A 13,982-nucleotide genomic window follows, 5' to 3' on the forward strand; every position below is an offset into this window, starting at 1 on the left:
GTAGTAGTAGTAGTAGTAGTAGTAGTAGTAGTAGTAGTAGTAGTAGTAGTAGTAGTAGTAGTAGTAGTACTAGTAGTAGTAGTAGTAATAGTAGTAGTAGTAGTAGTAGTAGTAGTAGTAGTAGTAGTAGTAGTAGTAGTAGTAGTAGTAGTTGTAATGTTAATGATAATGATAATCATAAATATTATCGTTCCCTTAACCGATCATCGTCGTCTTCATCAACTCTCATCACCATCATCATCATCATCATCACCATCATCATCATCATCATCATCATCATCATCATCATCATCATCATCATCACCACCACCACTACTTTTACAACCAGAATCTGTAACATCCAAAATTGAACTCGTTCTTCACACCTCAATGAAAATCCAACTCACACGGTGTGAGTAAACTCACACAGCTGTTTTCGTACGTTGTGAGTCCAGCCAACCGGCTCAATCCCTCACGTGACCTCATCTCAAACCACATGAAGGAAAAGAGGATCCTGTTTACTTTGACATAATAGAATAATCTAATACAAGGGCATCGGTTTATTGGCAATGACTGGCATATTGGAATAAAACTATAATATTATCAATATTATGATATAAACTATTATAGAATGATAAACGTTAATGACACTCGTCTCTTTAATACTGTTTTTAGACTGCCAGTTGTTGTGATTATTTCTCACCAATTTCGATCAAATAAAACTATAGATAGTATGCGCTTGGCTAAGAAGTTCACAACATGACATTGGCATCCGGAAGTATAACTGACCAACACACAAAATTGTGTGTAACCATGATCGTTTATAGTCTGGTCAATACAGTCTAGTGAGAATTACTCATAAACGCGGATGGCAAAAAACAATAACAAAGACCTGAGTGACGTCATCTTCGAATTATCTATCTGTCCACTTGTTGTGATTGGGTAGCTGTTAGATCTGGTGGAAAGTACGTTGCGATCGACTAAAATCCTGTTCAAAAGGTTGCAAGCAATTGCTGTTGTCCATTTCATGCCTCAGATAAACCTCGCTCCAAGGACCTAAAGTAAGGCTCTGAAGGGCTCCTATTATTTATTTCATTCATCAGAGAAATTTCATTAGATTTTCTTAAATAAATCAAACCATTGAATTCGTAACGTTTAGTCTGTTTGAGTGGAGTGTGTTGATAACTGTGAAGATGATGATGATGATGATGATGATGATGATGATGATGATGATGATGATGACGATGATGATGAAGCTCCTGCTGCTGCTGATGATGATGATGATGATGAAGATAATGATGATGATGATGATGATGATGATGATGATGATGATGATGATGATGATGATGATGATGATGATGATGGTGATGATGATGATAAAGATTTTAAACAAATTATGGTAATAAATATTTTGACGATATGTTTTAGTCTCTTGAAAACCGGTTAATAAGGGGAAAAAACAACCTTTAAAGTGTTCCCCCTTTGCAAGGTGAATATTTTTCACCTGTGCAATCTTCCACACCTTACACACACCTTCTTATAGTATGTAAGTATTCATGTATTTCTTAATCCAAGATGGAATTCTGTGCGAATGATGAAACACGTGAATCTATTGACATGAATTGTTTTTATAATTATTGTACATACATTGTCTTGTTGTCTGATCAAGTTCTTTTTTCCGGTTCTTAAACTTAAACCTTGTCAGTGTTCATATTATAGAAATTAATTGTTCTTAAACATTGTCAATGTTCACATTATGGAAATGAATTGCTCTTTACCTTGTCAGTGTTCATATTATGGAAATTAATTGTTCTCAAACCTTGTCAATGTTTACATTATAGAAATGAATTGTTCTTAAATCTTGTCAGTGTTGATATTACGGAAATTAATTGTTCTTAAAACTTTTCAGTGTTCATATTATGGAAATTCATGGTTCTAAAACCTTGTCAGTGTTCATAATCTGGAAATTCGTGGTTCTTTAATCTTGTCAGTGTTCATATTATAGAAATTCATGGTTCTAAACCTAATCAGTATTCATATTATGGAAATTCCTTTCATTCTTTTCCAGGTTAAATGTGACCTATCGTCTGAAAACGGTATCATGTCGAGGTCAATGTGCATGTATTTGATGGTCTGATAACCGAATCCAACTAAAAGTCTTGTTTTAACATTGTTGTAATGGGCAGCATTTTTTGTTGGTTTGAGAGTATTTCCTTTTCAATTAAAAAAAAAATGAGCCCACAACCATGGAGGCATCTGAATTAATTTTCCCATATGCTCGAGTCATTGGTCACATTTCAAAGTGTGCTCTAAATCACCTACATGATAAAAAGTGTTCACATTTTTTCAAAGTTCCCAACATACAGTAGAGTTTTGACCAATGAAAACACGGGATTTATGACACACCTTCATTACTGTTCGCACAAATTAAATATAGCGAGTTATTTTACAAACAATAGATAGTATGCAGATGACGTCACTCAGGTCTTTGTTATTGTTTTTGCCATCCGCGTTTGTGAGTTGTTCTCACTAAACTGTATTAACCAGACTATAAAAGTTCATGGTTACACAGAGTTTGTGTGTTGGTCCGTTATACTTCCGGATGGCAATGTTGTGAACTCCTTGGCCAAGCGCATTCTATCTAGTTCAGTGAGAACAACTCACAAACGCGGATGGCAAAAACAATAACAAAGGCCTGAGTGACGTCATCTGCATACTATCTATAGAATGAAGGAAGTCGCCATCACTCTGATATACTCTTCGAAATTGTTTTACGACCACTAGTTGTGTGATTAGTTCTCACTAGATTCCCTTAATCAGACTATAAACGTTACAGGTTACATATGGTTTTATGTGATGGTACGATTGATCAGGCGTGAAGAACTAATGAGCATTTTACTTAAACAAATGCCCTTGCGCGACCATGTTATTTGCTAGTTTTACACTAACTTCATTGTTAAATTTGTACAACTGTCCGAGGGGCCTGGTTGTGTCGCCTTCCACTAGGTGTCTATTGGTCATTTTGTCCAGCTTATTTCACGGGTATGTTTATAAATAAGTAAGTAAATATCCAATAGGGTTTCAATAGTCATATGTCACTTCCGCCCAGCAACGACCAGCTTGGTTCTAAACAAAGAAAATCGGTACTTTTTATTCTTCATGATGGCTAGAACTTTTTCACATGTCATGTGATCAGAATGTATAAACGTCAAAACATGATCAGATTTATAATATTTTTCTCCTCTGGATACACTTTTATGCTCATCGGAGAAATATTTCATAAGGGCGTCCGCCATTATAGTGTGGTTAATACTGTTTAGTGAGAATTACTCATAAACGCGGATGGCAAAAAGCAATAACAAAGACCAGAGTGACGTCATCTTCGTTCTATCTATATTCAATTAAGACACATTGATTCAGAGGTTGACACAAATTTTTACAACTTTTGATAGAGGGACAGCGGAGAAAGACCAGAAAATAACTCGCCTTTAATAAATATGGAAATATCATTTTTTTTAAAAATCGTTTGCTTTGAGTGTGTATGTGTGTGTGTGTGTGTGTGTGTGTGTGTGAGAGAGAGAGAGAGAGTGTGTGTGCGCATATATGCGGGTGTGTGTGTACGTGTGCCTGAGAGAGATGAGAGAGAGAGAGAGAGAGAGAGAGAGAGAGAGAGAGAGACGGCAAGAGAGAGAGAGGTGGGAGAGGGAGAGAAGGAGAGATAGATAGAGAGAGATAGAGAGAGAGAGAGATAGATAGAGAGAGAGAGAGAGAGAGAGAGAGAGAGAGAGAGAGAGAGATTTTGTCAAGATGAGATATATATAAATATATTACAAAGTGAAATATGTTGTCCCTATGACCCCTAGTTTGAATTTATATGTATATGCATAAAAATGTTAAATATAGAATTAAGAATTAATGTCGACACTAATTGTGTAGCTTGGTCTGTTAACTGTTAGGTGTGGCAAAACGCGCCTATCGATATACTAAAGTTCTATCCAAAGGGTAGAAAGCAATTAATACAGTACATTTAACACAGAAACTAAGACAAACTGCCGGCTCTGCAGCCTTCTGGGTCTGATGGACTATAATTAATTCCGCTCAGTCACACGCTCGTGAGTTGTACCTGGAAAAATAATAACTTCTATCTAAATTATATTCACTACCCACCTTACCTACTGTGTACATTTTACCTGTGACTTATTCCTTCAAGGTTTTGTTTCGTTTTTGTTTTTAATGGTTTTACGGCGCTTGCAACACATTAAGGTCATATCAGCGCCAGTAAAAAGGAAGAAAATGGGATAGTAAAAAGTTCTAGAATTGCAATTAAAGCACCCAAGAAAATGTAAGACAAAGGGGAATTTGTTCAAATAGGAAACAGATGTGGATTTCAAGAGCACACTATCAAAGTACTTGACTTGAGATCACCTAATAGTCTCATCCAGATACAAGGACAGGCCCCAACTAAGAGAGATACACTCAAATGCTTACAAATAATATATAACAAACATGTAAACAAAACAATACAGTGCATAACAGAGAGATGATTTACAAGGAAAAAAATATCATCTCCCAAAACTCACTAAACATTTGACTGTTTCCCATCCGGCCAGAGCCAGGACAAAACCAAGTAATCTCATTCCAAGACAAAGACAGAAAGCACAGTTGGAAAACATATAGAGGGGGATAGAAGATATAGTAAGTGCCTCCCTGCCCAAGATGGGAGCCTTCAAGGCTTTATCGTTAGAGATCGAATTACTCTTTATATTGGCAACCATCTCCTTCCATCCGGGGGACCCGATTTCTCAGTAAGTAGAGCACTATCTTCACAAGAAAAGAGACCGAGATCGAGCCCGGGGTGAACAAGCGGTAAATTTTTTTGACGAGTGATTGGGTAGCTGGGTTTGTTAGATCTGGCCGAAAGTTCTTTGTCATAAACGAACATCCTATCCAAATGGTAGCAAGCAATTGATAATGTCCGGTTCACTGTATAGAAACCGGGATAAGCTCTTCTGATGACTCCATGGGCATAATGGCTCTAAAGGACTCCATTCATTCGGCGCGGTTTTGTGGTTTTGTGGTATGACATTCACTTTCCGACGGATGGTCCTGGGTTCGAAAGATAATCATTCACCAAACAAACGTCTGATGTCAACAGAAATCACCCTTGTTGCCCATAGTGAGCAAATTGGGGGCTGATAATTGGATTCAATGGTCTGATGTCACGTCGCCCAGCAACGGAGGCCATCGTGGTTCTAAACAAAGAAAATCTGGACTTGTTATTCTTCATGCTGGCTAGAACTTTTCATGTCTTGTGACCAGAATGTGTAAAAGTCAAAACATGATCAGATTTATAATGGGTTTTTTTCTCCCCTGGATACGCTTTTATGCTCGACGGAGAAATATTTCACAAAGGCGTCGGCAAAAACCAAGTAAGTGACCAGGAGTCTATTATTGAATGGCTTGTCGCGCCATCAGACTTGAAATACTTGGAATGTTAAGGACTACGTAACACATAACAACGCATGCGTTATTTATTTAGTAGTAATATTATTATCAATGAACGAGCAAGTGACCAGCACAGCTACCTATTGTAATGTGTAGAAGATAGGTACAAGTCAACCTTTCAATAAGTGATTGTGAAAAGCAATACACGTCAAGCCACTGTTTATGCGTTAGAAGACGTGAGATTGTTAGCACATCGTGATTAATTATTATAACAATGTGAAATTGAATGTAAGCTTCAATTTTATATACGAACACAGATAAAATGGACGTTTCGAGTTTCCCCTTTATCAACAAAACAGGATGAATGAAACACACTACAACTACAGACGAATGAGATAATGAGGTAGTGGTGTTTTTTGTTTTTTTTTTTTTTTAAGGGGAGGGGCGACACCTGAATTATCGATTTTTGGGTCAAAATATAAAATTTCAGTTTTTTATTTATTATAAAAGAACAATCATTTTTTCACATATTTTCAGCACTGAGAAGGTGATTTGGATAATATAAAGTTTGTAAATCGTCTTTCATAAACATGGAAGTCGACATGAAAATACCAAACTTTTCAATTTTTTGTGAGAATTCAACTGAAAATAATAGGGCTGAAAAGCATTATAATACATATCGATGTTGTAGATTTTGATATCGATAGTTTAGTCTACTCTTTGCCCGTCTAGTTGACAAGGTTTCAGTCTCATAAATATCACAATATGGGCAGGGGAGGGGTTTAGAAACTGTTAGTCGCGAACAAAGATTGTGTGTCAAACTGCTGATAAGAGGTCAAGTTGTCAGGTAAATACAACGTGATCACGAATGGTGCGATCTGATTGGCTGACCTTGTTCTTGACCTCCGACTCCGCGCCAGGGATTGGATGTTGAGTCAGGGTGAAAGTTCGCCTCTATTACTATTACTTTTACTACGATTTGTTTACATTCCGATTGATCAGTTGTTTTATCAAATTTTGACACGTATTCACGTTAATTATCTCTAAATATTTCCAATTTTTACTGGATTATTATAAATATACCTAAAGTGACCAAAAAATCCAAACGTTGGCAACAATTATTTGCTACATAAGCCAAGAAAGCAAGAAAGTTATGATGGCTCATGGTTGATCCGTGGCCACAAATCTTTGATTGGAATTGGGTGTGTGATAGTAGTATTATGATAAAGCGATTCCAAGCAATGCCGCAGCGGAAAGAAATGAGATGGGCTATTCTTGCCGGTCTTTACCACGGTTATTCCACCATTGACTTCCCTCAACATAGGTATTGTCCTCCTGAACCGGACTCCATATGCTTTTATAAAAAATATATTGCTGCCCATGTGTATCCTGTTGACACAAGCAGCGTCTACATACACCTTTGAATTTTGATTTGCTTCATGAGCACTTGAAGCCTGTATATGATTTGTTGTGAGATGAAGACAGCACAAAATCCAAACGAAAGGTTTCATAATTCTGTTTGGTCAAGATGCCATAAAACATACTTCCATTCCCTGAAAAAAGTTGAGTTTGGTGCAGAGTATAATTTTGGTCCAACAGAAATAACATCCCTGAAAGTGTCTTTGAGCATCGGTGGACTGGGAGAACACTCCCAGATGTTGAGTCAGAAAGCAGAGTCAAAAAGACTTGACCAAAGCATAAGGGTTGCTCAACATAAAGAGAAAAAAAAAAGAGGCAAAATGAAAGCTCAGACCCGTGAAAAAGCCCAGAGGGAGGCAGAAAAAGAACACGGGGGACCCTCATACGGTGCTGGTATGTTTTGAGCTGGTTGTACCGTTTTGTCTTATTATTTTCATTCATTGTTATCTTTGATCTCGTTTTTCTCAAAATGACATTTTTTAACAATCTTTTTTATCTTATTTTGTCATTTATCAATCAATTTGTTTAAAACTTTGCATGTCTAGAGCTATAGTGATTATCTAAAATCATACAGAAGGAATTTTAAATATCTTTATTATTTTTTGAAAAATTAACAATTTTATGTCAAAAAACATGATTTTTATCATACCGAAAAATTATTTTTTTTTAAATTTTTAAATAAAAATCTATTAAAAATATTTAATAAATGCTCTGTATTTTTTTTTATAATATACAAAAATACAATCATGCAAAATTTCAAGAAAATTCCATGGAAACTTATTGAGAAAGTAACTTTTAAAAATAGCACCCAGAGAAGAGTAAAATCCAAGATGGCGGCCGTCACCATGGCAACCGGACACGCCCATCGAAATAAATCACATGGTTCGAATCCATTGGTCATAGGCAATGTCCCAATATAAAAATAAATTGGATATAGCCATTATTCTTGAAAATAGTTTCAGGTGTCGCCCCTCCCCTTATTCGTCTTAACAACACCACTACCACATTATCTCATTCGTCTGTTGTGTTTCATACATCTTGTTCTGTTGATAAAGGGGAAACCTGAAACGTCGGTTTTATCTGTTTTCGTATATTAAATTGATGTTTACATTCAATTTCACATTGTTATTTATTTCTTGGAGCTTCAAGCAGCAACATTTACATTAGTACATCTTGTCAAACCAAGGACTTCTATATTATAGCTATGGAGAAGGACTTGGTTAAACATCCTTTCTACAGTCTGCCTCCCATCGCATTATCTTGTATAAATCATGCCATCATGAACCAAATAAAGAGGATATCATACTGTTTATATTCAAAATGATAAGGATTATGAACTTTTAAGTTGTTTTTAACTTTTGATATTTTACGAAAAGAAATTTAGAAAAAAAATAGAGAAAAATTCGATGTAATGAAGAAAAACAGGTGTGAATGTAAAGATAAGAAATTTATCTTAAGTCTAAATCATAAATTTTAAGTTAAATAATTTTTTATCATATGATGCACCTAGAAATGGTATCATAAAATTATTACAAATAACACCTCCATGAAAGATATCCATAATTATATTATGCTGGTGGTAAAGCTGTCTATTATACAAGTGTTTTGGGGTTGTTGACTGACAAATAACATGTATGTTGTTTTGGTGATGACATGATAGTGTGTTGTGTGATTCTGTTGACGCCAATTGTGTTATGTATCTTTGTTAACAATTTTGAACTGTTGACAACAGTGGTGTTATAAAAAAGCCTTGTTAAAAATTGTAAATTGTTAAGGGTAATGGTCTTTTGTCGCTTTGTTAACAATAGTAAGTTTTGACGGAAATGGTGTTGTGTCCCTTTGTTAAAATTGTTAATTGTTGATAACAGTGGTGTTATGTAGTTTTGTTAACAATTGTAAATCGATGTTAACAGTGGTGTTATGTAGCTTTGTTAACAATTGTAAATTGTTGTTAAACAGTGGTGTTATGTAGATTTGTAACATTTGTAAATGGTGTCATGTTATGTCTGTTGACAAAAATAAAAGAAAAAATAAACTGTGTTAAATTATTTTTTTGAATTTTCATGTTTTTTCATGACAAAAGGCGGCATGTGGTCTAGTGGTATGACACTCGCTTTCGGATCGGAAGGTCCTGGGTTCGAGCCTCGCTCGACGCATAGTTGAGTCCTTGGAAAAGACTCTTTACTCACATTCTCTCACCGTACTCAGGTGTAAAATGAGTACCTGGCCGTTAACAGCGTTGTCTTTGTCCGAAAAATTGTAATATCGCCTAACAGGCGTCATGTCTCGTCCTACATGTTAAATGTTGCTGTTGACCAGGGAACCCTTGTAAAGCGCTTTTAGCACGTTAAGTGGATATTGCGCCATATAAAAGCTCATTTTTTTGTGCCCAGAGCTTGTGTTTAACACGATAATGAGCGCTATATAAGTGTGTATTATTATTATTATTATTATTATTATTATTATTATTATTATTATTATTATTATTATTATTATTATTATTATTATTATTATTATTATATTTTATTATTATTATTATTATTATTATTATATTATTATTATTATTATTATTATTATTATTATTATTATTATTATTATGTATTATTGTTGACAAAAAAATCACATCATATTAAACATTTTTTTTTAAATTTGTGGCAAACAGCAGCGCTAATTTATTGTTTACTTGTATAAGCAACAGAGTATTCATTGAGTAGTTTTGTTGATCACGACGTGTCCTTTTTTGCAGGTCTTATAACTCAAATTGTTCTAATTGTTCTTGTTATAGAAATACTCTCAAACCAACGCAAAAGTTTGTCCATTACAAAAATGTCTTAACAAAAAAAATCCCATAATTGCATTGGCTTATCAGATCAGACAATAAAATTAATTGAGCTTTTTTTTTCTTTTTTTTTTAACGTGGATATATGTTGAGGATTCACTTGGATGTTCTCGTTGTTATGTATTGATTTATGTTGACGAGAAACGAATCACGCTGTGTATTTATATTGACGACAAATTAAAGGTACTGTGTATTCTTTTTGACGGCAAACAGTGTTATGTCCCTGTTGACAAAAGACGGTTACAAAACATCAGCTATATTTAGTTTATGACAACGACTTGTTGAGTTTCATCAATTTGTAAGATGGGACCAGCTTGCTGCAGAATTTCGAAAGTAAGTTCATTAATTCCTTAAATAAGTTGTAAATCTTAACAGCAACACATACCACATATTATTGTATCGGGTGCGAGAAAAAAAATCCCGGAAAAGTTTAGAAGCCAACAGCCGCTAGACTATAAATGATACAAGTATGAATTTTTTCCACAATCAAAGCCAATTATTGAAAACTGAGTATACAAATTATCAAAAAAAAAATATATTGAAAACGTTTAATTCCGCTATTGTTTTAATAATCACACAGCATATATGCCATATCCAAGATTCTGGACGTCTTTTCTCAAATTTTGCTGTGATCTTTTGATCCCTCATTTTACTTTATGACTGATCCGTAGAAAATTTCCCCATGATACAATTGATTTTCTAATGTCCTGAATAGTGAGTCGATCCCAGACATTTTAAATTCACTCTTTTAAGTCTGTTTTTGTGTAAAACGTTGCACCGCCCTTAAACCATCAATGACCAAAATGGGATTCAAGTCAGGGTACACTGGGCGCAATTCGTCTTTGGAAAGAAATCGAATATTTTTTTTGCTCGTAATGAAAATTACGTAGCATTGTTAGAAGGAAACAAAAAAAAAAACAAAAAAAAACAAAAAAAAACAAACAAACCTATTCCAGACTTTGTCCCGATTGATCACTTTGTTTTTCAACCCGACGCGACAACTTCTTACCCTAGAGTAACACTGCACTGTTAAAACAAGACGCAAATTTGCTAATTTGGAAACTTTCGATATCGTGATTTTTATACGAATTTGGTATAACCGGCATGGGTTCTAAACCAATAAAGAATCTTTTATTAAACTTGGCAAGTATAACTTAAGGTTTTGTTCTTCCTGTTACTGTTGGTAAATTTTCGAATATTTTTGGTTTCTACTTCGTACTGAAATAGCATCGTAATTTTTTTCAGGATTTTTTTTCTCTCACACCTTACATATCACTGTGAGATGCTAAACCGAAACAATACAGACAAGCGCATTCCACACAAAAAAAAACCTTTATGATGATTAAAAACCTACACGTTTACTATAGTCCAGTATCTCTGAATAAAGAACACTACGTCCTTGATGGTTCCACATGAAGTTTGTATTACAGAATGTCGAATTTGGGACCCACCGTCCTATAACGATCTTCTTTTATGTTACCTCCTTTAAAGTCTGAGATCTATTTACCCACAGATAATCTATATTATTTGATTAACAATAATAAAGAATACAAGTTAAATTCTCTATTTAATTAATTTTTTAAAAAGTATGCCCTTCCACCACGACATCATAAGTTATCGTCGCCCAGGCATTCCACGAAAGAATATTGATAATTCATCAAACAAGATATCTGATGTCAACAGGAATCACCCATGTTGTTGTCCAAGTGAGCAAATAAGGGGTTAATAATCTTGCTCCAGAAAAAAAAAACGAAAGTGCCTTAAGTGGGGCTCGAACCCGGGACCTTCTGGGTCACATCGCAATGCCCTAACCAATCGGCCACTTCGCCCCCCGATTTAATTAATACTTTTAGAAAAATTCATGTATGAGGAATTGGCCTTCACTATAGATTGGATAATAGTTTCATAATGATTAATTGATATGGAGGAAATGGAGGAATAAGTAGTACAACAATACTAACGAAAAGGTAAAATTGGAAAGGCTTCGGATGTGGACAGTACTGTTTCCATCCAGCCTTTCCACTTTCACCTTTTCGTTTAGTCTTTTCACGATCCCAGGCTTCAGGCAGTCCCCACCACTCTCTACTTTTCAAGTAGTAGTAAGTAGTATATAGCAGTCGTTGTTGTAGTAATGGTTATAGTGATAGTGATCGTAGTAGTAGTAGTAGTAGTAGTAGTAGTAGTAGTAGTAGTAGTAGTAGTAGTAGTAGAAGTAGTAGTAGTAGTAGTAGTAGTAGTAGTAGTCGTAGTAGTAGTAGTAGTAGTAGTCGTAGTAGTAGTAGTAGTAGTAGTAGTAGTAGTAGTAGTAGTAGTAGTAGTAGTAGTAGTAGTTGTTGTTGTTGTTGTTGTTGTTGTTGTAGAAGTAGTAGTAGCAGCAGCAGCAGTAGTATTAGTAGTATTTGTTGTTGTAGTAGTAGTTGTGGTAGTAGTAGTAGTAGTAGTAGTAGTAGTAGTAGTAGTAGTAGTAGTAGTAGTAGTAGTAGTAGTCGTAGTAGTAGTAGTAGTAGTAGTAGTAGTAGTCGTAGTAGTAGTAGTAGTAGTAGTAGTAGTAGTAGTAGTAGTAGTAGTAGTAGTAGTAGTAGTAGTAGTAGCAGTAGCAGTAGTAGTATGTGGTGGTATTGGTGATTGTGGTGGTGATGGTGAGGGTGTCGTTTTTAGTAGCCGTATTATTATTATTGTTATAAGGTTTTATATGCTAGGGCTAGTTCATTTTTTACACCTCTTGTTGCTCTGTACTATGTACCCACCAATCAAAGGAATTATATTATTACCACGGGGATACAGCATTATAATATTATGACAAATATCCCTATCAATATTCGTTTGGCGTGCCGAATATTGCTCTGCCGTCAGCCTGGTTTTTAGTAATGTATTTATATTTTCATTGGGTTTTTTTAGTGGTTTTTTTTTTCGTGTTGTTGTTGGTTGAAGAAAGGTCTTGAACCGGAAACGTTCCATGTTTTGTTTTTTGTTCTTATTTGAAGCTGCTATATTGATTTTTTAAATGTTTTTTTTTTTTACTTTTTACAGTCAACGGCTTCTAGCAGATTAAAAATAGTCCTTCAGAACAATTAGGCCGTGTAGCCGGAGTTTATCGCGGTTTCTATATCGTGAAGCGGACAATAGCAATTGCCTGCTACCTGTTGGATAGGGCGCTTGTCTATCGCAAATTACTTTCCGCCAGATCTAAGAGACCCAGCTACCCAATCACTGCTGGGTGGGCAGGGGGGGGGGGGTGAAGGAAAAAAATCTCTTCCGCACCGGGATCGATCTCGGTCCCTTTAATTGTGAAGCGAGTGCTATCGGGGTCCCCGTCTAGCAGCTTAGTATCACTTCAATATGATAATATGTGGATAGAAAATGGGCCGTGTCAATACGTATTAATTGATGTGTGTGCTTTACGAAATAATCAGCAAGTGGCAGTAACCAGTCTTACAATGCATTATTGATGTTTTAAGTGGAATATCGTGTAGCTTGTCCAAATATTTGAAGGAAAGAGATAGAAGGGATTGTAAGCTATTATAATATTATGTATAAACTATAGATTTCTATTTCAAGATATTCAGGTTGTTAGACTGACTTAAAACGGAGACTTCACAGAAGATGAGGTTTGAGCGACGTACATGCATTAGTAGTAATAGTAGGATAAGTTGAAGCAGTAGTAGTAGTTGTTGTACTAATAGTAGTAGTAGTAGTGTTAGTAGTAGTAGTAATAGTAGTAGTAGTAGAAGTAGTAGTAGTAGTAGTAGTAGTAGTAGTAGTAGTAGTAGTAGTAGTAGTAGTAGTAGTAGTAGTAGTAGTAGTAGTAGTAGAAGTAGTAGTAGTAGTAGTAGTGCAGTTCAGAAACATGTTTTCGGCAAGACTGAATGAGGTCGCATCGTCATTCTTTCTTGTTCTTTTTTTTACGGAAAACGACAAGATTGGGTCCCAGGTTGGAGTAAAATCGAACGAAAATATGTAGAGGGGAAATGAATTGAGCAGATTCTATGATTTCGGAAGTATGGCGAATTTGCGTTGGGGGAGGGGGGTATTTGAACACACACACACACACACACACACACACACAAATATATATATATATATATATATATATATATATATATATATATATATATATATATATATAAATATATATATATAAATATAGCGCAATATCCGCTAAACGTATTCAAAGCGCTTTACATGGGTTCAAGATAACAGCAACATTTAACCCTGTAGGACGAGGCATCACGCCTGAATATTTTCGACAGAGTCAACAATATTAGTTTTCGTAAAGGGCATAGCCATCAGAGAGGGCATT

The 13,982-nt window shown here is 35.2% G+C and overlaps 1 protein-coding gene across 2 annotated transcripts in view; it reads left to right on the forward strand.

Annotated features, from left to right (window-relative positions):
- The window catches only part of LOC144978458 (uncharacterized), a 63,040-nt gene that overhangs the window by 31,811 nt on the left and 17,247 nt on the right, over positions 1–13,982 (forward strand). Inside the window, exon 1 of one of the 2 annotated variants that reach the window (XM_078924561.1) lies at positions 9,894–10,015. The exons of the other annotated variant lie outside the window; for it this stretch is intronic. Coding sequence (XP_078780687.1) covers positions 9,986–10,015 — 30 coding nt within the window. The 5' untranslated portion in view covers positions 9,894–9,985. Of the gene's footprint in view, positions 1–9,893; positions 10,016–13,982 lie in introns of those variants that run through there. 2 annotated transcript variants of the gene reach the window in all.

This window comes from Berghia stephanieae, chromosome 8, assembly GCF_034508935.2.
Source record: "Berghia stephanieae isolate SIO BIC M18660-M18661 chromosome 8, UCSD_Bste_1.3, whole genome shotgun sequence".
NCBI classification, from domain to species: Eukaryota; Metazoa; Mollusca; class Gastropoda; order Nudibranchia; family Aeolidiidae; genus Berghia; species Berghia stephanieae.